Below are 25,213 nucleotides of genomic sequence, written 5' to 3' on the forward strand. Positions count from 1 at the left end.
TGCTGTGATAGCTTGTACAGTGCTGCGCAGAAGAGCTTATCTTAACCTTTTGTCTTCACCCTTCAAGAATGTCTCTGAAACACAAATCTGATGCAAGTGCTGGTGATACAGTAAAGAAGAGAAAAAACATCACCATTGAAAATAAAATAGAAATAATAAAAAAGGTCAGAGAGAGGTGAAACTCCATCATTCATTGGCAGAGCACTTGGTTACAGTCGGTCAACAATCGCATTTATTAAAATAATGTACCTGTTCCGACTTACATACAAATTCAACTTAAGTACAAACCTACAGTCCATATCTTGTACGTAACCCGGGGACTGCCTGTACATGTAACATACTCTGCTACTAATGGAAGAAAAATTTAACAATTGATGGAAATACTTCTGTGTGAAAATAGCATCATACAAGCATGTACTTATAACCATACACACAAGATTAAAAGTAAGGTTATTTGTTTTGTTATTGGATACATTTATTGATTTATTTTAGTGATCATATACTCTTCTTCTATTAAACGCACATTCAGTTATTTGTTAGTGTAGATGCCTCATAGCTCTAGGGACCCTGGAGTGCCCAAAGTCTGTATATTATCTTTATATCCATAGGGTTTTTTCTATTATCCCTGTGATGTGCTTTCATGTTAACGGGTGTTTGAAGGTTATAAGTGATTTAAGGAGAGTGCTTTTACGATAGCATGCTGCAGTAGACTGCAGTTATGGTTACCTTATTAGATATTTTGATGTTCACATACTGCCAACAATTTAATAATTTCAGTATGCTAATTTGCTTCACAAGTCATGCAGTATTTCACTTTTTTATTATCGTGCTTTTTAGAGAAGAAGTTGGAATAGAGAAGTAAATATATAAATCAATCCTTCTGTTCATTTTCTAACCTGTTTATACATTTCATCTTTACAGTGTACCAGTGCCTGTCCTGGTACAAGATAGGGACCAGTCCTGGATAGGATGCTAATCCATCACAGGCCATACTTGTTCACACATACAGACTCACAAGTGGCCAATTTAGAGCATGCTGCTAGTGCGGCAGACACTAGGGATGTGGAAGGAGAAAAATATCTATTAAGTTATGTTCACCTTTAATTTACTTGATGTCATTTGGACCCCCACAGTGCTTAGCACTACTGCCTTACAGCTCCAGACTATTAGGATAGAATACCAGCCTGTTAACTGTTTTTGTGGAGTTGTCACATTACCCCTGTTTCTATGCAGCAAATAATATAAAGTAATACAGTTTTCCTTCCACTTCTGAAAGATGTACACATTAGGTTAATTGGTGGCTGTTGATTGGGCATTTTATTGTAGGTGTCAGTATGAGTGGGCCCACCAGTAAACAAACATTACGTTATGTTTTCATTCCTGCCTTGTACCTTGCCAGATTATGCACTGGTATGTATAATATATTGATTTTTCTTTCAAACAATGGCAGGAGAAGATGCCTCGCTACCTATAACAAGTGGAGGGAGCTACCAGATTTTGGTCAACAATGTGTTTTACTTCACTCAGAGAGTTGTGGACAAATTGTGGCAAGGAATGTTCAGTAAAGAAGCCAAACTTGTTGTTGAGTTCATAATTCAACTGATTGGACAGGTAAGATGCTTTAAAATTTGAGCAGTTTTGTAATACTTTTTATTTCATGTTTCCCTAGCCAATAAAATGGTATTGTTAAAATTATTATCACATTGTTTCTTTTTGTGCTCTTTTGTGTCTGAATGGTAAATTGTCTTTTTTGTACGTTTTAGGACCACTTTCACAATGTAGCACTCCATGCAAAGTTGAAACTCACTTTCTTAATACATAATTACTCAGTAGCAAGGATATTTTACGAAAACTTGTTGTCCCTGTTAAAAAGCACTAAGAAGAACATAATGGGCTGTAAACGACAGATAAATCAAGGAAATAAATGTAAAGTGTGCTTGATACTGTAATTAAACATTGGAATTTATAACACTATTTGTTGTCATTGTGCTTTCTGAAGGGCTGTGTTCTCTGAGCTGCAGTTTGGTTAACTGAAAATGTCTAGTTGTAAAGTTAAATGGTCATTCTTTGTGCCTTTTTTACAGCATGAATTATTAAGTTACGTGTAAATCATGTTTAAGAAAAAACAATCAAAGTTAAAAGTACCATAATATAATTTAACACTATATATTTTGATGTGGTGCATATTATAGTACACATTCTGGTCACACTGAAAAAATAACCATTATTGTATGGCAGAAGTCTTTATATGAGTGATTTATAATTTTGGGATACATTGCCTTTGGAGAATAGGACAAGTTAAAATGGTCACACAGGGAATTGCCAATAAACATGAAAATATTAAGAGTTGTGATTTTAAATTCCAGACCTCATAGCAATTTTCCTCAGACCATTTTTTTTTTTTTTTTTCTTTCCAGCCAAGACCTGCTTTTAATTGGAAGTCTCATCTGAATTAAACATGTTCTTATTTACTACCATAGAGATTTATTCTTTTAATACAGAAACTCTCCCCTTGGTTTATTTACCTTTTATAAAGTTTAATCAATTCAGTTTATTCCTGTTAAGTACATTTTCTCTTTGTCCACTTTTAAGTCTCTATTTTGAACACATGCAAACTGAAAAACACTTATTTTCCTTTTGTTCTATGCATTCTTAAAGTCTAAGAGAAGGTCTCAAGGTTTATCTCTGGACTCGGTCTACCATTGTCTGAACAGGACAATCCTCTACCAGCTGTCAAGGCCACACAAGACTGTCCCTCAGCAAGTGGCTCTCTTAGACTCTCTGCGTGTTCTCACCGTAAACAGAAACCTTATACTGGGGCCTGGAAACCATGACCAGGAGTTTATTGGTTGCCTAGCACACTGCTTTATCAATCTCTATGTTGGAAGGTAAGAAAAACAAATCCATTTAACTTAAAGCTTGCAAATCTCAACAGTCTTTTCAGTGACTGCTTTTTGTAAGTCTCTTGCTATGAGAAAATGATAAATATTTCTAAAATATATATATTTTTTTTAATAAAAAGTATTCTGCCCTGTTAAAGAATTATAACACACTCTGTTATGACATGTTCAGTAGACTTCTAATTAGATAAAGAGTATTTTGTGCATGAAATATAATACATTTATTAATGCATATATAACATTCCATTTAAATGTAGACATTTTTTCTTTTCAATTGCTTAAACAGTACTTTATTTTACTTTTCAGCAGTGTTGATGGCTTTGGCTTGGAGGCAGAAGCAAGAATGACAACTTGGCACATCATGATGCCCACGGAAGTTGAATCTGATGTTCATAGCCAGGATGTTAGTGAAGGTAACCTATCCTGGTGTTCCCTTTTTAATGCTTAGTGCTTATAAAAATATATTTATTTTTAATGTTTGCGCAATCAGTTTAATTTAATTTTATTTTGATAAAGGTAAGGTTGGCATGGTGGCCGTGTGGCTGGTGCTACTGTTTTACAGGTCTAATGTCCTGGGTTTGAATCTCAGGCCTGGTCATTCTCCTTGTGGAGTGTGCACATTCTTCCTGTGTTTGAATGAGTTTTCCTCCCAAATCTCCAAAGACATGCTGGCAGCATTGATTGTCAACTAAAATGTTACTGTTCAGGAGTAGGTATGCTAACCAATACTGCCAGGACACTTTTTTTTTGGGTAGTTTTGGGTGTTTTTTGTGTGTAAACTTGTTCTCTATGAGACTTTCTTTTCTGATACTACCTTCCTTTGGCCTCCCTAGATATTGTTTCTTTGCTAGTTCTTTTTTTCATAATTTTTCTTAACTTTTGTATCTTTTTCTGACTCAATACCATCTCTTCTTCGTTCTTTTAATTTTGTAGGTCGACAGCTGTTACTGAAAGCAGTAAACCGAGTATGGGCAGAGTTCATTCAAAATAAAAAGCAAGCAATTGAAGAGATTTTCAAAGTGCCGCTACCATCTAATGAACGGGGACAAGTTGACATTACAAATGCTCGGACCCATATTGAGGAAGCTTCTGCTAGGATATGGCAGAATTACTTGGGTATGATTAACGCCCCTGTAAAGAGGCATCAAAAGCTACAATGGATTTAAGATTTGGTTAAAATAATTCAGTATTTGTCCATATGGTTTTTGATTATTTTACTTTAGGATGGAAGCATCTGGGAAAACAGTTTAATTTTAGCAAAGAGAGAATAAATTGAATATGCACTCTTCTAAGCAGCAGTGTAGATTTCTTGATTTTTTCCTTCATATTTTGCATTCTCTTTTGGATCAGTGTTAACAAGTTTCTATCCAGGAAGATGAAGGAAAACATTTTGAAAAACACTTGGCAATGCATTAAAAATTATCCTACTGGTATCTTACCTTCATTAATTCAGTATTGTTGTTTGAAAATTGTCAGTGAACAGCATTACAAGTAGCAGGAGTTAAAATAACACACTAATACTGAACTAGTTTGAAACAGGATGTTATTTAGATTTGCCATTTTCTGAGTGCAAAATGCACAGTGGCTTCTCCTCCCACTGACTCCCAGATTGCTTTGTTGCACCTAAACATAGTCTGAATTGTTTTTTATTTTAACATACACCCACGGTATATATCTTCTCCAGACTTACACTCAGATCCTCATCTGCAGCTCTACTTTCTGTACCACACATCAGACTCTGTTCTATGGGAGCTCAAGCGTCTCTCCTAGTGCTCTTCAACTCTGGAATTCTGTTCCCTTTCATATACGTCAACTCGATTCAATAACACAGTTTAAAACTCCCCTCAAAACTTATCTTTTCAAACTGGCATACCAATTGTGAATTCTACACTGTTACTACCTGTTATCTTTGTTTGCTAATTATTGCTTTGTGATTTATCATTCACTTGTTTTTTATTTTGCTAATGTTGTTTAATTTTATTGTAAGGTGACCTTGAGTGCTAAGAAAGGTGCATATTAAATAAAATGTATCTTCATTATTATTATTATTATGACTATGTTCACTCAAAGCACTATTTACAGTGACAGATTAGCCTGGGTTATGTATTATCACAATGTCTTATCCCATCAGTGCAGAATGGCAAGTCAGGTTGATGACCAAAACTGTACAGGAAAGGTCTGTATGACTAATGTTTTGGACTGCATTTTATAGTTTTCATTGTGATTGTGGGCAGTACCAAAAGGGCATCCTCTTTTGGCTAAGCATTATTATATGCTTGTACTGTGAAAAAGAGTGTATAATTTATATCTAAATATTCAAAGTCAAACTGACTGTAGGGTGTGATAATCATTTATATAAAAAAATATTGGGGATAAATACATATATGTTAAAATAATTATTTAAAAATATCTTACTGGAAGTAAAAATTGATGTTTGTTGTCTAAGTTACAAGGTAGTTGATTTTGCTGTGGGAAGGGCAGGGAAGTTGGAACCATATATTTGCAGTTAGACTAAATTATAATTATAACTAAACTAAAGTATTTGTTTCCAATCGACTTTAACTACAGCTTTTGAGTAAAAAACATAACAGCAACAAACTTAGATTTTATGAGAACTTCTCACTGCTTTATCACTAAAAGGCACTTAACAAGGATAACTGTTTTTTAAAATAACGTTTCTGTATGAGGTAGTACTTTAATGAAAAAAACACTGGATTTTAGCAGCACTGGGGTATTTATAGAGTACATTTTTACATGTTGCTACTCTAAGCTTTCTGTATACATTGCACAAACTGAATGGAAGACTAGCACATAATTGTTTTAATTTGACATAGTTTATTGGTTCTAAAATTTCAGTATACCTCACAACCTCTACTCTTTTGACAATGCTACAAATATTCAGATCACATCTGGATTTCGTTGCTGTGAATCTTATTGGTTGTGTGCAGATGTTCTTTTTGGCAGAAAACTATCACAGCATCCATACTATCAAGACCATTTGTTATGCAGAATGAAAAAACTTCAGTGAGTTAAAAAAAAAAAAAGGTCTGGTCAACATGTGTATTTACAGTGAAACACAGAAATTCAAATTTTCAGAAGTGAAAAAGAAGTCTTGAAACATAACAGCTGAAATGTTAAGCCTTCACCTAATAATTTCTGATCTTTCTTTTTATTCTTCAGAATTAAGTTAACTTCATCTTTTTCTCTACAATAGCATTTTTATTAGAGTGTTTATAGATTGTGAATATTACTGTTGTGTTAGTAAAGAAGAAATAATCAAACCCCTTGGTAATCAAATGTACTGCAGTTCACATATTTAAGCATATAAGTGACTCTTAAATACACAAACCAACAATCTCACTGATTGGACTATTTTATTTGGATTTACATAAACTTAATCTGGATTTTTCTCTGTTCTGCATAGCTCATGAGAAAAAATGCATCAGCAGAGGAGAGACAATTGTTCCTGTGTCCCAGTCAAAGCTTTCTCGAGTCAGCAGTGGATTTGGCCTTTCAAAGCTAACTGGATCTAGACGAAATAGAAAAGAAAGTGGATTAAATAAAAATAATCTCACAGCCCAGGTAAGTTTTCATTATCATATATTAATTGCTAAAGCAACAATAACTAATTTTAGATACTCTAGTTCAAAATTAAAGTTGTTTTTCTTTTTCTCTTGGCCCTATAGTAGAAATTAATACAAAAGGTGCAACATTTAAACATTAAATTACATGCAGATTTCATTACATTTCTTTAATTTTTCTTATAAAATTTGATTATGTGGTATGTAAAAGAGATCAGTGACCAATCTTTCATCAAACGGAAATGCAATTGAACTGAAGTAATTGCATTTCACAACACCTAAAGGATGTCCAAAAGTTAGTTTAGTTAAAAGACTAAATTTAATCTAGTTTTTATTAGTTTTGTTAAATGCAATAGATTATGCATTTGTCGCCCAGCTTGATTGGAATTAACCAGGAAAAACAAGTTGCACAACTATCGGTTTTCTGAAATATCAACATTATTAGAACTCAATTTCCTTTTTTTTTGTCATACATACTAGCATCTCCAAATTGTGAGCTAGGAGTGGAAGGGCTGTTCCAGGTGTTAGCTTTAATACATGGAATAGTTTTGCTGCCTCTGTTACTGCTTCTCCAGTACAAGAACCCGTAAATTAAAGTAGTGTGGCAGGGTAATGATGGTTTCCAGCAAATTCTGATATTTCTGAGAATCTGACAACTTTTGTATTATGCTTAGGCTTTTTAAAAGTATGATTCGTATATTTGAAATGTGTTGGTTGTGTTGGCATGCTTGTCATTAAACTGAGTCAGTTCAGTTCAGATGTGGTGCTCTACCAACGATAGGTTTTGACACCTCTCCTGTTCAGGACTTCCATGGATATGATATCAATGTGCATCCAAAAGTACTTTGGTTGATTGATGGGTTATTAATTTGCTGGTTATCAGTGATGTTATTATCAGGCTTTGGCACATGCTGAAAATGTTTACCGTAGAATATAATACAGTTGTGAGGGGATCACTTCATCCAAATTTGAGGTCACGGTCCTCTTCCTAAAAAGAATTACTTGGCAAGCAGATGGAGGATGGCAGGGAGGTTTTTAAGTGGGCTGCAACACAGAAGCATTATTCTTTTAGATCCACATACTGTACATGGCATAAATGTTCAAGGTAGACATATTTATGAGGTAAATAAAATCAATTAATACAAAGATGAAATCCAGCCACAGAGTAGCAATCAGCTGTTTATTGTTTGTTTTGCATATTTTACAGTTCTTATTTAAAAAAAATGTATCTATAGCAAAGGATCTATCCCAAAAACAGTGTTTCTTTTCATCTGACAATTGCAACCACAGAAAATTAAAGTATAAGAGCTGAATATGACAGTTACTGTGTTGTCCAGCAAATCCTTCCACAAACTCAAATTCAAAGATTTACTGCATTGGGAGTCAGTGTTTAGTATAGTCAAATTTGACAATCTACTTTCTGTCATAGAAGATTGCAAATGATTCTTTATTAGCTTTAGGAATTAAAAACTTCATTCACAAGAAGGACTGCTGACAGCTATCCTACACAACCGTATCAGCTCAAAGAACACATCCCAGTATGGGTCCAAAAAATGTACCAGTTCCAACATAGTGGCAGAATTTCATTTACCATTCTTTTTATGTCTTTCTGTGATTCTATTAATCTGGTGAAGTTCATGCTACAAGTCTTCAATAGTGACTAGTGAAAGTTAACTAAATGGATTTAGAGCCTGAATACCAATCATGATACATGTGAAAACTGCAAGACACCCTAAAAAATTCCAATCAATTTGACCTAGTATTCCTTGAGCTTTAATAGCTCTGTGTGGATTGTTCTCGTATTGAAGTTCCTCAAGTATTTTAAGAATAGCAGGCTGCCTGTCCATTATATTTTGACATGCTGGATGTCTGTAAGCTCAGCGTGTATCGCTAATGTGCTAAAGCCCCTACACATCCAACCATTTCTGATGGACATAGGGTGCAGACATGAATGTGTTTTCCAACTAACAAAAAAAAAAATCAAGCATCAGTTACAATTCTGACTGTGTTACTATCACTAAGTTTAAGTAGTGTGCACTCCAATACACATAAAATCAAATTTGGCAACATCTTTTTTCCTGGATTGGATATCTGAATGTACCCCATTCATAACTACTGCTCCATCGTATCTTTGACCTACAAGGTTTTGTTTATAATCCAAACCATTCCCCTCCAAACAACCAATAACTATAGCACATAATGCACCAGCATCCAACTTTTCTGCCTCTTGAAACTTCAGGAAACTCTCATAAACCATACCATTGTAGTAGTATCTCAGGACAAATGAGATCTGTTTTATTTTTACATTTTTAGTTTCATCCATAGTTTTACTGGTACTGTATATGTTGCATTTTGACTTGTTCATCAAGTCTGTTATTTGCTTTTCTCCCCATTTTACAAAGCAGACTGCACAACTTTTCAAATGTATCTGAAATGTGACTAAAAGATGAATTAGTTGTACAGCATGCTTGCTATATTTGGAATTTAGCTTATTTGTAAGGATGGGCCATCCTGGGTTAAAGGCAGTGGTAAACATCAGACAGAAAAGATGTCTTTTTACCCATGTGCACCAAAGGAAAAATACCAACTGTGACAGATTGAGGCGTTGTTGTCCCCTTGAACCCTTGACCAAGACGTCAGACACCAGATAAAAGTCCAATAATTGAATTTATTATAATAATAATAAAGTGCACAAAGCACCCTCCTCTCCACAATACTCTTTAAATAAACCAATATAATAATCAATAAACTCTCCACCACTCCCAGACGCATTGCCACCCTTCCACCCAGCCTCCTTGTCTGGGAGTTCCCAGAGTCCTTTTATACTTCCTGACCCAGAAGTGTTTTCCATCCTTCAGTCCACGATTCCTTATCACTTCCGGGTCAGATAAAAAGTTCTTTTCTTCACCCCGGAAGTATGTCACTTCTGCTGTTGTCTTGCCTATGACGCACTTCCGGGTTATTGGGCATCCCTGCAGCGTCCTCTGATGGCTTCTGTGGTATCCAGCAGGGCTGTAGAGGAAAGCTCCATCGTCCATGATTCCCTGCTGGTATTTGGGGCACCTCCATGCTGCAGGGAGAGCTCCACCTGGCGGCCTGGGGATGTTGGCAGGGATGACAAGCCGGCCACAGATCACACTGTTCATTGCATCATATATAATGTATGTAGTTATGGGTAAAATTACACAACCCCATGCAAATTTTCGAACTAAGCATGAGGAGGCAGAATCAATGTGCAAAACCACTGCATTCTCATAGCTTGCCTCGAATGCAGTGTTATCTTAAAAAATGTGTTAATGATTTAATGTTCTAAATGAAAATAGCACAGGGATGTGTGTGTATGATTGTAATGTGTTTTTAATTATTTTTATTGAATTTATTAAAAGCAAGTAACATTCCATACAAACAAGTCAAGTGTAACAAACACTTGAACACCTCCCCAAGAGAGAGGAAGGCCAACAGCCAGAGTAAAACTATTAAGAGTAGAAAAGAGTCGGGAGAATCCTATTCTCCAATATAGAAGTTAATTCTAAAATGTTATTGATTATATCCTTCCAGGTTTTAAAAATATTTTGAACATATCCACTAAGTAAGAATTAGATATTTTTCAATTTCAAATAGTATATAACATCAGTTACCCACTGACTTAAAAGAGGTGGGCTAGGATTCTTCCAGTTGAGCAAGATAAGTCTACGTGGTAGTAGTCCAATAAAGGCAATTACATTTTGTTTGTCCTTCTCCACTTTAAGCCCATCAGGGAGTACACCAAACACAGCTGTTAATGGATTAGGAGAGACACCAAGGCTGTCTGATAGGCATTTCAAAAATTTTTTCCAGAATGATGTTAATTTGGTGCATGCCCAAAACATGTGTTTATAAAGTTTGAAAATCATTGTTAAATTCATCTTATTACTGTTTTTGCTTTGCACCCTTCTCCATCATAACCATCACTTTTTCAACATTTTGTTATGTTACAGCCTTATTCCAAAATGGATTAAGTTCATCTTTTTCCACAGAATTCTACACACAACACCCCATAATGACAACGTGAAAAAAGTTTACTTTAGGTTTTTGCAAATGTATTAAAAATAAAAAAACTGAGAAATCACATGTACATAAGTATTCACAGCCTTTACTCAATACTTTGTCGATGCACCTTTGGCAGCAATTACAGCCTCAAGTCTTTTTGAATATGATGCCACAAGCTTGGCACACCTATCCTAGGCCAGTTTCGCCCATTCCTCTCAAGCTCCATCAGGTTGGATGGGAAGTGTCGGTGCACAGCCATTTTAAGATCTCTCCAGAGATGTTCAATCGGATTCAAATCTGAGCTCTGGCTGGGCCACTCAAGAGTGGACACTCAGAGTTGTCCTGAAGCCACTCCTTTGATATCTTGGCTGTGTGCTTAGGGTCATTGTCCTGCTGAAAGATGAACCATCGCCCCAGTCTGAGGTCAAGAGCACTCTGGAGCAGGTTTTCAGCCAGGATATCTCTGTACATTGCTGCAGTCATCTTTCCCTTTATCCTGACTAGTCTCCCAGTTCCTGCCGCTGAAAAACATCCCCACAGCATGATGCTGCCACCACCATGATTCACTGTAGGGATAGTATTGACCTGGTGATGAGTGGTGCCTGGTTTCCTCCAAACGTGACGCTTGGCATTCACACCAAAGAGTTCAATCTTTGTCTTATCAGACCAGAGAATTTTGTTTCTCATGGTCTGAGAGTCCTTCAGGTGCCTTTTGGCAAACTTCAGGCAGGCTGCCATGTGCCTTTTACTAAGGATTGGCTTCCGTCTGGCCACTCTACCATACAGGCCTGATTGGTGGATTGCTGCAGAGATGGTTGTCCTTCTGGAAGGTTCTTCTCTCTCCACAGAGGACCTCTGGAGCTCTGACCGAGTGACCATTGGGTTCTTAGTCACCTCCCTGACTAAGGCCCTTCTCCCCCGATCATTCAGTTTAGATGGCTGGCCAGCTCTAGGAAGAGTCCTGGTGGTTTCGAACTTGTTTCACTTACAGATGACGGAGGCCACTGTGCTCATTGGGACCTTCAAAGCAGCAGAAATTTTTCTGTAACCTTCCCCAGATTTGTGCCTCGAGACAGTTCCTTTAAATTCATGCTTGGTTTGTGCTCTGACATGAACTGTCAACTGTGGGACCATATATAGACAGGTGTGTGCCTTTCCAAATCATGTCCAATCAACTGAATTTACCACAGGTGGACTCCTATTAAGCTGCAAAAACATTTCAAGGATGATCAGGGGAAACAGGATGCACCTGAGCTCACTTTTGAGCTTCATGGCAATGGCTGTGAATACTTATGTACATGTGCTTTCTCAATTTTTTTATTTTTAATACATTTGCAAAAATCTCAAGTAAACCTTTTTCACGTTGTTCTTATGGGTCGTTGTGTGTAGAATTCTGAGGAAAAAATTAATTTAATCCATTTTGGAATAAGGCTGTAACATAACAAAATGTGGAAAAAGTGATGTGCTATGAATACTTCCCGGATGCACTGTAAATTCAACAGAAATTTTGATCTCCAGTTTTGACAGATCTCAACATTTTACGGTTACCTGATACCAAAACATCATGTGTGTCTGCATGCCTGTGTGTCTGTATTTCAGTTTCTTGAGGACAGTCTAGAGCTAAAATGGCTGGACAGGAAAATACCAAACTCGAAACCTAAGCCTGTTATGAGATGATGATGTGCTGATTAGTTTTTGAGCCAAATCATGCAAGAGAAAGAGGCAATCTGGAGGAACCCTTAAATACCGTAATTCTGCAGTTGTTATCGTAATGACCTTTTTTTATGATCAGAAAGATCAGTATCAGAGCGGTAAATAATTACTGAAATGTTATAGAATAGTTTAGGTAACTTGGTTCCTAGGGCACAAAGCCTACTGATGCTCATGTCCAAATATTATTCTATGTATCGATACCAATAACAGCAAATGTATAGAAAGTGCAGTGTGCAGTAATAGGTATTTGAATGTATTAGGGTAAAATGAAGTTGTCAAACCATATGTATAAAGCAAAAAAAATCAATAGAATGTAGTATACAATGCTGTAAACATGAAACATGGAATTATAATATGTAAAAAGTAATATAAAATGGGGCTGGTGTTAATTAGGCAGTGTTTTGACTTCGGATTTAGTTATTTTTTGAATATACCACCGTCTTTAATGTTCACTTCAGCTAAGCACCTAGCTGCAAATTATACACACTGCAAAAACCCAGAGGAAAAGGAGAGAATTTCCAAATTATTTTTAACATTACATCATTCTTTCATCCAAGACAAATAATCTAAATCTTACAAACTTTGCACCGTTAAATTCATACCAGCAGTAAAAAACAGGAGGAGATGCAAATGGAACAAACCATTGTTCTCTTAAGGGGAAGGATTTTTATGAAACTTAGTTATTAATTACAGTTTTTGTGATTTATATTATATTTACATTGGGGGTAAATGAAGTGACATATAATTTTCTTAGGGTGGCAAATGCCACTGTTTGCCACCACTATAGCTCCATCCATGTTCAGAGTAGTATTATTTAGTCCGAACTGAGGGAGACTGACCATCAAATCACTGTCCCAATGTCAGTTTTGCAAGCTTTGTGTATCATTTTATAACTAGCTGATTTGCTCAGATTGACCTTTTGATTTACCCATTATATTAGGCCCCCATCCTTACCTGTTATCACAAGTTTCAGGTAAGGATTCAAACAATGAGGTCAAGCTGAAATAACTGTTCTCTTTGATAGTTTTTTAAGCAGTAGGGCATCTGTGCAAGAACTGCTTCCTCTGCAGATCTAAAGGAACACAATGAAATAGGGATAAGCATGTCCCCTGAATTCCTTATACAGAGGGTATACAAGAAATTGCTCATATGAAGAACAAACCTGGAAACACTGAAAGGATTGTGTAACTCATCTGTTTTATGAGTATCTTGGAATGGTTTAGTTTATTTACCACTGTTGTTGGTTTCTGTATTGCTACAGGAAGAGAGCTTAGGGTTTTATCCTTGTTAGGACTACACATTATAATTGGTTATGAATTACTAGACTGGATTTCTTAAACATAAAAAATCATACTAATATTAAATTTATTAATGTAATTTTAACAAGTGCTATTAGGGTTTTGTACCTATGTTTTCTGTGAATGCTGACCACTTCACAAGGTCACTTCATATCGTATCTATTGAAAAATAGAATGCCTTGAACAGCCTCTTATGTTATGTTGTGATATTTATGACATAAGCCTTTATTTCTTCAGGAGACTTTTCAGTGGATGTTTACCCATATTGCTGTAGTACGGGATTTGGTGGCCATGCAGTATAAGGAGTATCAAGAAGTAAGTCATTAAATGATTGTTTTTGTTGTTTTTTGTTTAGTGGGCACCATGGGTGTGAACGAAGGGAATAATCTTATCTCTCCCTTTTTAAACTTGCTTAATCCATTTCAGGTTTGTGGTGAATGTTGCTATTCTAGCAACATGAAAACAAGGAAGGAACTAATTCCAAATGGGTCATCACTTAATTCCAGGGTGCTAGCACAAAATTGAAAAATAATGATGTAATAGCTTGTACAGTAGGCCTACATAGCACGTTTATCCTGATAGACAGAGCAAGTTGTACATGCCACACAGAATCATTACATTTCTGCCACCAAACCCAATTCACCTTTTCAAATCACACTCCACACTGCATTCAGGAGTGTGCTTCTAGCGCAGTCAGGGAAGTTACTATTGTGGTCATAGGGTACTTCCTAGAATGTTCTGTTGCTTCCCAGTGTGCAACTGTACCTGTAAACCCTGACATTCATTGAAATAGTCCATTGTATTACCTCACCGGGACTTTTGATTTCCATCTAGACTTGACAGAACAGTTCTGGCCTAATGTTTGTCCACCATTAGACTTATCCAAGACTGGGCTTTATATAATGGTTTTAATGTACTCCAGTTAACTTGATTACATATATTAACTTCTTCTTTAGGTGTCTCATTTACTGGCTCCTTTATGGGCTTTTTTATGTTTTGCTGCTCCCACCATGTGCCTTCTTGATGCCCACTTTATTCTGGTCATGCATTTGCTAAATGGACAGCCTATCATGTGAAACTTGTTATGGACGTGTACATTTTTAATATTTTACTTTTCAAAAAAAGATACAAAATTCATTAAAGTAACAATTTGTTTTAGTGGTCTGCACAAAATAGTGCATGTTGCAGCTGATGCTAAAAAACTGACTTTTTGCACATTTTTTTTTTTTTTTTTGAAGGATAGCTTAAAGGATATATAGTATTTGTTATATTGAAGTTAATGCTGTTTTTTCACAATTAGTGGCAAGCTGTCACGCCATATGGTTTGCTGGCTGAAGTTCTGTTTAGGAACTTGGTAGAATAAAAGATCTGCAGCAAAGGGACACTAGTCAAAATGTGAACCAAAAACCTGAACATTTCCTAGAAAGATCAATTTTTAAAATCTTTTTTTCAAAGAAATTTTTACACTTCTTGCTATAAATAACAGTTTCTCTAAATGTTATGACTAAGAAAAGCAAAGAATGCTCTCAAAAAATATAGCACATACTTGTAGGAAAGTGCAACTTGTAAACAGATTAAATTGATAAGAATATCTGGGGGTTTTTTTTTGTTTTTTTATTTATTTATTTATTTTTTTTCCCCGCAGAAGCAGTCAAAACTCACAAAATGCATATGTATGAAAAGAAACAGGCTAAGCTTTCATTATTATATGTGGAATGAATATGCAGGAAACTATACCACATTAAAGCTAGTAATTTTTTTACAACCAAAAAATGAAGATGGAAAGAATTTGATTTCATCCATCCATCCATTTTCCAACCCGTTGAATCCAAACACAGGGTCACGGGGGTCTGCTGGAGCCAATCCCAGCCAACACTGGGCACAAGGCAGGAACCAATCCTGGGCAGGGTGCCAACCCACAGCAGGACACACACAAACACCAAGCACACACTAGGGCCAATTTAGAATCGCCAATCCACCTAACCTGCATGTCTTTGGACTGTGGGAGGAAACCGGAGTGCCCGGAGGAAACCCACACAGACACGGGGAGAACATGCAAACTCCACGCAGGAAGGACTGGGAAGCGAACCAGACCTACCACTGCGCCACCGTGCCACCCCAATTTGATTTCAGATTTTTGGAAATAAAGTTTCTAATACAAAAGGGTTAGTTTCCTTCTCCATTCCTGTTGAATAATGCAGGGATGTGCTGCATATAAACAACATATGGGGGATGCCCAGAACTCCATAATGTTTTTAAGGTTTTTTTTCTTCATGTTTGGACCAGTCCCCCTTTGACAGCATTTAGAAGCTTCCTGGAGAGACATGATTTTTTTATAAAATTACTTTATGTTTGGTCACTCCACAAAACAACTTCCCCTAGCAATGTGTGAAACATCACTGTTGTGAAAAAGCAGTTTTTAAACTTGGAAAATATTCAACATATCCTTTAAGTTATTTCATTTTAATTGGAAATTTTCTTTCAATTTTCTTTAGCTTGAAACCCATATTTGCTGTTTGAGGACATTTACTTTTTTATGAGTATCAGACATTTGAATGTGGTTATCACTTAAAATCATTTCCCATTACTAAAAAGAAACAAGTATGTGGATTACACATTCTTTGGTACCTAATGCTTTCTTTTGTCTCTTTTCTACTTAGCGGCAACAAAATGCCCTAAAGTATGTGATTGAAGAATGGGCTCAGATAGAATATGAGCTTCTCAGGGAACGGGGCCTATGGGGTCCACCAATTGGTTCACATCTTGACAAATTTCTGCTTGAGATGACTGAAGGGCCTTGTCGTATGAGGAAGAAGATGGTGCGAAATGACCTTTTTTACATTCACTACCCATATATGCCTGAAAGTGAACAGGAGACTAACGTTCTGGTAAGCTAATCAAATGCATTATATTTATTATATTGAACATTTATTATGAACATATATTAGTAATTATACAATAACAGTAACTGTGATATACAGTAGATTAGCCTTTACCCATCTTTTAATGTTATTTATTAAGTCAAAGTTTATTAAGACAAGTTTTCAAGTATTGCTACTCTAATAAATGTGTACTAGGTTTTCACATATTCAAACACTTGTATTCAGTCATGGCTAACGTGTCTGCTTCAAAGCTTTTTCTGTTTCGTCCACCAAGCTCTGGTTCAGAAGCATTCTATCTGTCATACATATAGCTGTGATTGGAGTCAAGTACTCCCATTTTTACTACCAAATAATGAAAGAAATATAAACATCACACACTTTTGTAAATTAGAGTTTTTTTAGGTTAATTAATTTCTGACATGTTAAGAAAAATCTACTGGTTTTGAAGCAAAACATTGACTGAGAAGTGCAACAAAAAGACAAATATCATCTTGGAGTATTCAGCATTATCAAATTAGTAATTTTGATAAAAAATATGCATTCTATGAAAACAGGAAAAAATTTAATTTGGTGGCTTAAAGTTAACGATTTATCGTTCTCCAGTGCATTAATTTTTAATAGCAAAATTATGCTTTATCTGTTACATGAAAATGTACTGCATAATTGCATTAATGCAAATGACAATTTTAGGAATGCAGTAAAAGTATTTAGCATTTTTTTTAAATGGATTGTCTTCATTTTAAGTTTGCATGTCATCTGTAATGTACAGTATATCAGAGAATCAGAGAAAATGGCTTTCTCTGTTAAATGGCTGATGTGACAATTAAATCTATGGTTCAACTTTATTGTTACTACAATGTTTCATGTAGCAGTGTGAAGTATATTTTATTTGGGAATTTTTTTTTTTTTTTTTTAATTTTGAAATTTTAATGTTTTTTTTTACCCCAATAAAGATCACGGTTTCTTTTAACTAGACAAACAAAAAATGTATACTACACATCTTCCTGAATACAGTCATACCCACACAATATGAGACTGTGTTGAAACAGACTTTAGGGAGCCTCAAAGCTTCAGGTTATTGCCTCTACAAGGGAAGAGCCTTAGATTGGTTCTCCACAAAAACAAAACTGCTGTGACCTGGAACTCTATGCCTCGAATGGCACCAGTACCTGTCTTACCACCATAACATTACAGGAGCTCAGTAATGACTGTGCCACCAGACGGGACCAACATATAGCAGTATAAGCAAGTTTTAAGTATCTCTCCATTTGATCATCATGACTCACTCAGGTACTGGTTATTAGAAAAACTAATAATCAATATTTGTAAGCTTTGCTAACACCAGTAGGTATGGTAAAAATGTGGCCCTGTTGTAGCATGAGAGAGATTTTGCTTTGCCATTCTTTTTCATGTTCTTAGAAACCAAAATTCAGTATTAAACAATACACAAACCTGTAGATGTACAAAAATGATTGTGCTCCATTACTTAAACATATATCCAATATCACATTTGATTGGATATTTTTATGAGGTAGCCTGCACTGATGGAAAAGTAAGCAAAAACATGTTTGAAATAGCTATTTTAAAGTTGCTGTCGTTTTTTTGTTTTGTTTTTTTTTTTTTCTCCCAGAAGCCAACACGCTACCGAAGGGCAATTAGTTATGACAGCAAAGACTACTACATGCGTCTCCTGTCTGGAAACCCAGGCATGTATCAGCACTCTGTTGGGCAGAGTTCAGAGGGAGAAACCACTCAGCAAGAACCAGAGCATGGAGAAGACACAATTGCTAAAGTCAAAGGTACTGTAATGGTCTGATGAAGAGCTTTTGCAGGTTTCACTAGAAATGCAATGGTATGCTGTTTTTTTTCATTCCCCATATAAGATTACTTTTTAGCATGACCTTGTCTAACACTTCCTACTATCTATAGGTCATTTGTTGTCTTTGATATTACATCATATTATTTTATTACTTTTTTCTTTTGTTAGTTTGATTTGTGTTTTCACAGTAACATGCCACTAGCTATGAGGAATATTCTGGTTGAAGTTAGCAGTTTGGACTTTGTAGTAAGCTATGTCCTAGAAATCCTAAACATTACTGGAAGAAACAAATCATGGGGGCAACTGGACAACACATACCATAATTGCTAACTCCAAGGTGTCTGTCATTATATATCCATGCCCTTAATATTTCATTTTTTTGGAGTTCAGCACAAACTGTAAACATTCATAAAAAACTGAAAGTTAGCCAGCTTTGCTTCATTTTGTGAAAAGTAGTACCGGAACTATTCATTACAAGCAGTTGTTATTGTTGTTACTATTATTATTTTAATTGCAGTTTCTAATACTGAGTGAAAGATGATATTACAATTTTCCTTTTGATATAACAATTAGGTGAAGCAGGTTGCTCAGTATTTGTATGTTTCATTATATAGAGAAGATTATGATAGACAAACTAGAAAACCATTTGTAAAGTTTGTAATTATACAGACAACCAGCACAAAGCTAGACTAGGGTCAACCTGTTTTCCTAATATTGTACAAAACAATGTGTGTATGTTAAATGTACAGTTTATTTGAGGTCAGGTGTGTCTCAAGGATAGAGTTTGTGTCAGATTTTTCAGTGCACGTGGTGATATTCTGGTGTGGATTTGAGATGTACTGCCCTATTTTAAAAAAAAAAAAACATTGTACAGTGTTAGTTTCCTGTTCTTCACATCATGTATCTGTTAAAGCACTACATAATCCAATTTAAAAGAGTTTGCTAATATGGAATATATTCAGTACTGTATGAGTGGATTGTTCTGCAAAAATAACTCTAAAAGCACACTGTACAATAGTGATGAATGTGACAAACGACCCTAGTACAACCCTGTACAGTGGACTATAATTATGTATAACATATTGCATTGTAGTTGAAAGTACCAGTATAGTGACCTCATATCCTTCCTGGACATTATTTTAGACATTCTAAGTGAATTCATTTTGAAAAGTTATTTATTTTGATTATTCGGTTCTTATCAAACCTGTTGTGCTTTCATGTAAAGCATTACAAAAAGCTTGTTAAGTAAAATGTAATCATTGTCGTATGGGAATAAATATATTTTAAATTGTGCAGGTTTTGTTAAGCCGCCCCTTAAGCGGTCACGCTCTACAGCAGATGGTGCAGATGAGGACAGCCAAGAGCAGCTACAAGACCAGATTCTAGAGGCTGGCTCTATTGATGAGGAGGAGAAGACTGATAATACCATTCTTTTGCGGCTTCTAGAGGAGGGAGAGAAGGTAAAGACGTTCAATTGGATTTTTCTATATTTATTGTGGTTGATGTTTGCATATGATTGTAGATAAAATAAAAAAGCAAGGGCATAAAGAGAAATTGACCATTCAAAAAGAGATATTTTCCACCTAGACTGTAAGTTCTTTTAAAAATCACGTGACCAAAAATTTTAATAAATTTCCACTGCGTTCAGAACATGTTTTTTGCTATAAAAAGCCAGACGTATAGATAAATGAGGTAAAGTAAATAATTATACTGGAGAAAAAATACTTTTTACTTGCTGCCTTCCAAGCATAAGTAGTAATGCAACTAAAGTACCCATATCTGTTTTCACTCATCTGTTTGCAAAATGTTTTTGAGCTCCATTACTGCAGTGGTGTCAAACTCTTAAACATTTTCAATCACAATTCTGCCTGTTGACAGAGAACTACCTTATCACAATAAACTGACATTTTACTTTGTACTTGATATTTTTAACTTTCATTGGTGTTCTAGCTAATGCTGATTCCTTCCGTTTACTCATTAATTATGAGAAAGGTGCTAACCTCTCATAACCCTAAATTTGGATAAATTGGGTCTGAGTGCATGAAAAATCGTATCTGCTTTATATTTGGACAGCTGTTTAAAATGTACCAGATCTGACAGTTTTACAAATAAGAAAAAAGAACCTAAAAAGTTAACATCCCAGTGAAAAGTATAACTTCTCAGAGATGCAACACCGAAATATGAATATGATGTGAGTTGTGTAATTCATGGAAATCTGTCTGATCATAAAAAAGGATGTGTATCATGATGTTGCCACATTAGATTAGATTATGTAGTAGCTTATAAATTTTTCCTCCTGTTAACCCCACTGCCTAGCATCAATCCCACCCTAAACAACCCCCTCACAGTATTTGTGAAAATTTTGCAGCTATTGCTGCAGCAACATTTTTGTGAGGTCAGACTCTTTTCAAACCATTTTGTATTTTTTAAGAGCTCGATTGTATAGATCTGATTTAATGTTCAACCAAGTGATAGTAGCCATGCTTTCCCTGTTGAAGTGTTAACCTGACATTTTTTCCAAGGAGAAACTGGTTGATGCCATTCCACAGATTGTGTTTTAGGGTGTACTCACACCAGGCATGTTTGTTCCCGACCTTGTACAAGCGTGATTGTCCCCCGCTCCATACTCCCCAGCTGGCCTGCACTCACACTATGCTTAACGTTCTGGGCCAAAACATGCTTTCGTCATGACCATGCGACTTTGTGTTAAGCCAAAACAAAATCCGAAAATGGAATGACAGCATGCATGTCAAAATGATTTTACTTATTTTGTGGTTGTTTTGGAGTCTTGTAGAGCAGATAATGCTCTACCCTCTTACAGATTGAGTGTGCAGCACAGCATTTTGTTAATTATGCTGCATATATGAGAAGATTTTTACAGACACAAATGATGTTAAAGAAGGAATTAGCTGCTTTTCTTGCCAATTACACTTCGCATTCATATGTAAGGTGAGAATAAAAGCCTGTTTTTAACTCAAATGGTATTGAATGAAATGGGAATTGAATCTTGTCGCATCATTGAAGTCATGTCTGTTTTTCATGCTCGGGCACATTTTGCGATCACACTGTTCCCAAATGCTACTGAACCGTGCTCGGGCTCACCTCTTCCAAGCGGGCCAGGGCACAGTACGGTTGGCCTGGCACAAGCCAATCACACTAGTCAAACGAACTAGAGTTTGCAGGGTTACATGCAGACAAGCGTGCTACACCCCTTGTGTTGATTCAAAGTGATGGTTCATCCCCAGTTATGATAAAAAAGCTCTTCTCACTCAGCCTCATAACAGGATATGAAATCTGAACACACATCTCTCAGCACAGTTTTGTAATTGACAGGCTTTATGAAACCCAATGTGCACACACTTCAATATCCTAACACTGATAATGATGTTCACATTTTCCTTTGATTGTGAAAGCTGAGTTGCCAGGTTTCTTGTTTTAGTCTGTTGGATAAATACTGTATATCAGGATGTTGAATCAGTACTGGAGTGGCTGCTGTTGTTTGCCTATCAAAGTGAGGCTTGTCAATATGTTCTCCTTGGCCTTTCTCAGTAGGCAGAATTCATGAAACCCAGTGATTAACAGTTGCTTTTATAAACAGTATTGTTTTTACGTTCAGTTGCTAAGCTCACGTGAGGGCTCATTACTAATTCCTTTCCTGCTTCAAGAATTCAGCACCCAGTTGTACAGTACACATGTCCTGTTAATATTGACAGAAATATGGAGAGTATTACACCTTTTTGTTTGATTTTATAATTTAACCTTAATATTTGTTTTATTGTTAAATATTAAATATTAATTTCTCAGGATTTTGATCAGATTATTCCTAATTTGTGTATTTAGGAATCTAAACTTTAGTGTTATTTATTTAGATTCAGCATATGTACCGATGTGCCAGAGTTCAAGGGCTTGACACTAGTGAAGGGCTACTGCTGTTTGGTAAAGAGCACTTCTATGTTATTGATGGCTTCACAATGACAGTTGCCAGAGAGATCAGGGATATTGATACACTGCCTCAAAAGTAAGTAGACTAATAATGTAATTTATCTAACATAGCAAAAGTTTTACCTGACTGTATAAAGCTGATCTTTGGTTAAATGCTACTACTATTTATTTTTATGACTTATGTTGAATATATTGCCTTTTGTAATGGTTATGGTAAAAAGGTGATTACCTTGATGGGAAATCTGAGTCTCAATCAGAGATGCTAAATTGAGAATTTTTCACAAGCTAGATGACAAAAAGAGGGCTCAAACAAAAGAGATAAACCTTTATGTAGATGTAGCTTTAAAAATGAAGTCTTGGATATCTTGGAGTTTGCTAAGGCCAGTACAGAGAGCATGGGAAATTAAGCATTAATATGAATATATAGCGTATATCTTAAGGTGATGATGTTAATTTCATGATTCTCATAGTTGTGTGCAAATACTGAAATGAAATGTGGTTTTGATTAAGCAAACTCACTTGACTGAAAGACAGCCTTAATGACTTGAAAGGCTGAATGAATCTAGATTAGTGGCTTTGTTTATTTGTATATTGCAGGTATAAGGGTTGAGAATTCTTTTGTGAGTGACAATGTAGGCATCAGAAGAGAGTTCATATGTGAAGGCACATTGACACTATATTAGAATGTGCATGTCTGAAGTAGCTGCAGTCTGCATTAACAAAGCAGTATGCCTGTGATTCTAGTTTATCCCAAACATCAGTTGTTACACTGTCTAGTGCAGGGGTGCCCAATGCGTCAATCGCGATTGACCGGTAGAAAAAGGTAGTGCAGGTAGATCGCGTTGCATTCAAAAAAAATTTTTTTTAAACGTTAGTCTATCATATATCCTCCCTATAGCATTTGCCACTTGATTGACATACAGAGCAGCCAGTCTGAGGTCTCTTTTCTTCTAACACACTGGTCATCCCGCATGCACGATCAACCGCGCGAGCTACTGCAAAACTCCGGCTGTTATCTAGCTAGCTTTCCAATTTATATCGATTAAAGAAGGGATTTAAAAAAAAAATTGTTTGAGGAGGGTATGGGCTGGATGTGGAATTGGAAGAGGATTTTTTTTCTTACAATGTCACAATCGAATTGCGTTTGTCTGACGTCCGAGGTTCGATCCCCAATGAGGGGTGCACTGGAGTGTGTACACCTGATGAGCCCAAATTTAGGATGAAACATGTGTCACGTACTCTTTGCATTATTTGACAGTTAACTATGTAACATTTTATGATCTGCTTCTCGCAACTGAGAGGGCACCCATGGCGGATGTTTGCCGACTTGCAGACCAACCACACGCATTACCTGGTAGGTGTAACCACCCATACAATCAGATTGTGATTCAGACTTCGAATGCTATATATATAGCATTTTTAATGTAGGTAGATCATTTCAACCTGGTCATTTTAAAAGTAGCTCGCAAGCCGAAAAAGTATGGGCACCCCTGGTCTAGTATTATGTGGTTTAAAGGGAACAGTCATGTTTATCTTGAAGAATACTTTTTCATGTGGGTGCATTGAAATAATCGTGGTGTGAAATAATGCAGCTACAGTGCATCCGGAAAGTATTCACAGCGCATCACTTTTTCCACATTTTGTTATGTTACAGCCTTTTTCCAAAATGGATTAAATTAATTTTTTTTCCTCAGAATTCTACACACAGCACCCCATAATGACAACAGGCCACTCAAGGACATTCACAGAGTTGTCCTAAAGCCACTCCTTTGAATCTTGGCTGTGTGCTTAGGGTCGTTGTCCTGCTGAAAGATGAACCGTTGCCCCAGTCTGAGGTCAAGAGCTCTCTGGAGCAGGTTTTCATCCAGGCTGTCTCTGTACAATGCTGCAGTCATCTTTCCCTTTATCCTGACTAGTCTCCCAGATCCTGCCACTGAAAAACATTCCCACAGCATGATGCCGCCACCACCATGCTTCACTGTGGGGATGGTATTGGCCTGGTGATAAGCAGTACCTGATTTCTTCCAAATGTGACACCTGGCATTCACACCAAAGAGTTCAATCTTTGTCTCATCAGACCAGAGAATTTTGTTTCTCATGGTCTGAGAGTCCTTCAGGTGCCTTTTGGCAAACTCCAGGCAGGCTGCCATGTGCCTTTTGCTAAGGGGTGGCTTCCATCTGGCCACTCTACCATACAGGCCTGATTGGTGGATTGCTGCAGAGATGGTTGTCATTCTGGAAGATTCTCCTCTCTCCACAGAGGACCTCTGGAGCTCTGACAGAGTGACCATTGGGTTCTTGGTCACCTCCCTGACTAAGGCCTTTCTCCCCCCATCGCTCAGTTTAGATGGCCAGCCAGCTCTAGGAAGAGTCCTGGTGGTTTCGAACTTCTTCCACTTACGGATGATGGAGGCCACTGTGCTCATTGGGACCTTCAAAGCAGCAGAAATTTTTCTGTAACCTTCCCCAGATTTATTCCTCGAGACAATCCTGTCTCGGAGGTCTACAGACAATTCATTTGACTTCATGCTTGGTTTGTGCTCTGACATGAACTGTCAACTGCGGGACCTTATATAGACAGGTGTGTGCCTTTCCAAATCATGTCCAATCAACTGAATTTACCACAGGTGGACTCCAATTAAGGTGCAGAAACATCTCAAGGATGACCAGGGGAAACAGGATGCACCTGAGCTCAATTTTGAGCTTCATGGCAAAGGCTGTGAATACTTATGTACATGTGATTTCTCATTTTTTTTATTTTTAATAAATTGCAAAAACCTCAAGTAAACTTTTTTCACGTTGTCATTATGGGGTGTTGTGTGTAGAATTCTGAGGAAAAAAATGAATTTAATCCATTTTGGAATAAGGCTGTAACATAACAAAATGTGGAAAAAGATGCGCTGCGAATACTTTCCAGATGCACTGTATTTTTATATGAAAAACCAGGACTGTTCCCCTTTACCGGCATTATAGCATCCTCTTCCATTTGGAGTGTATTTTTAATTAGGAATGTTGTATTGAGCATGGGAAAGGTTGCTATATAAATAAT

The 25,213-nt window shown here is 36.4% G+C and overlaps 1 protein-coding gene across 7 annotated transcripts in view; it reads left to right on the plus strand.

The window, feature by feature from the left end:
* Positions 1-25,213, plus strand: part of wdfy3 (WD repeat and FYVE domain containing 3) — a 335,886-nt gene that overhangs the window by 268,974 nt on the left and 41,699 nt on the right. For 6 of the 7 annotated variants that reach the window (XM_039758522.1, XM_039758515.1, XM_039758519.1 and 3 more), the window contains 10 exons: positions 1,451-1,611; positions 2,659-2,888; positions 3,207-3,313; positions 3,834-4,016; positions 6,325-6,482; positions 13,759-13,836; positions 16,182-16,409; positions 18,034-18,202; positions 19,519-19,682; positions 22,092-22,240. In XM_039758522.1, the coding sequence (XP_039614456.1) occupies positions 1,451-1,611; positions 2,659-2,888; positions 3,207-3,313; positions 3,834-4,016; positions 6,325-6,482; positions 13,759-13,836; positions 16,182-16,409; positions 18,034-18,202; positions 19,519-19,682; positions 22,092-22,240 (1,627 nt within the window). The remainder of the gene's footprint in view (positions 1-1,450; positions 1,612-2,658; positions 2,889-3,206; positions 3,314-3,833; positions 4,017-6,324; positions 6,483-13,758; positions 13,837-16,181; positions 16,410-18,033; positions 18,203-19,518; positions 19,683-22,091; positions 22,241-25,213) is intronic. The other variant, XM_039758516.1, reaches the window with a different exon arrangement.

Source organism: Polypterus senegalus, chromosome 7 (genome assembly GCF_016835505.1).
Source record: "Polypterus senegalus isolate Bchr_013 chromosome 7, ASM1683550v1, whole genome shotgun sequence".
Classification (NCBI taxonomy): Eukaryota; Metazoa; Chordata; class Cladistia; order Polypteriformes; family Polypteridae; genus Polypterus; species Polypterus senegalus.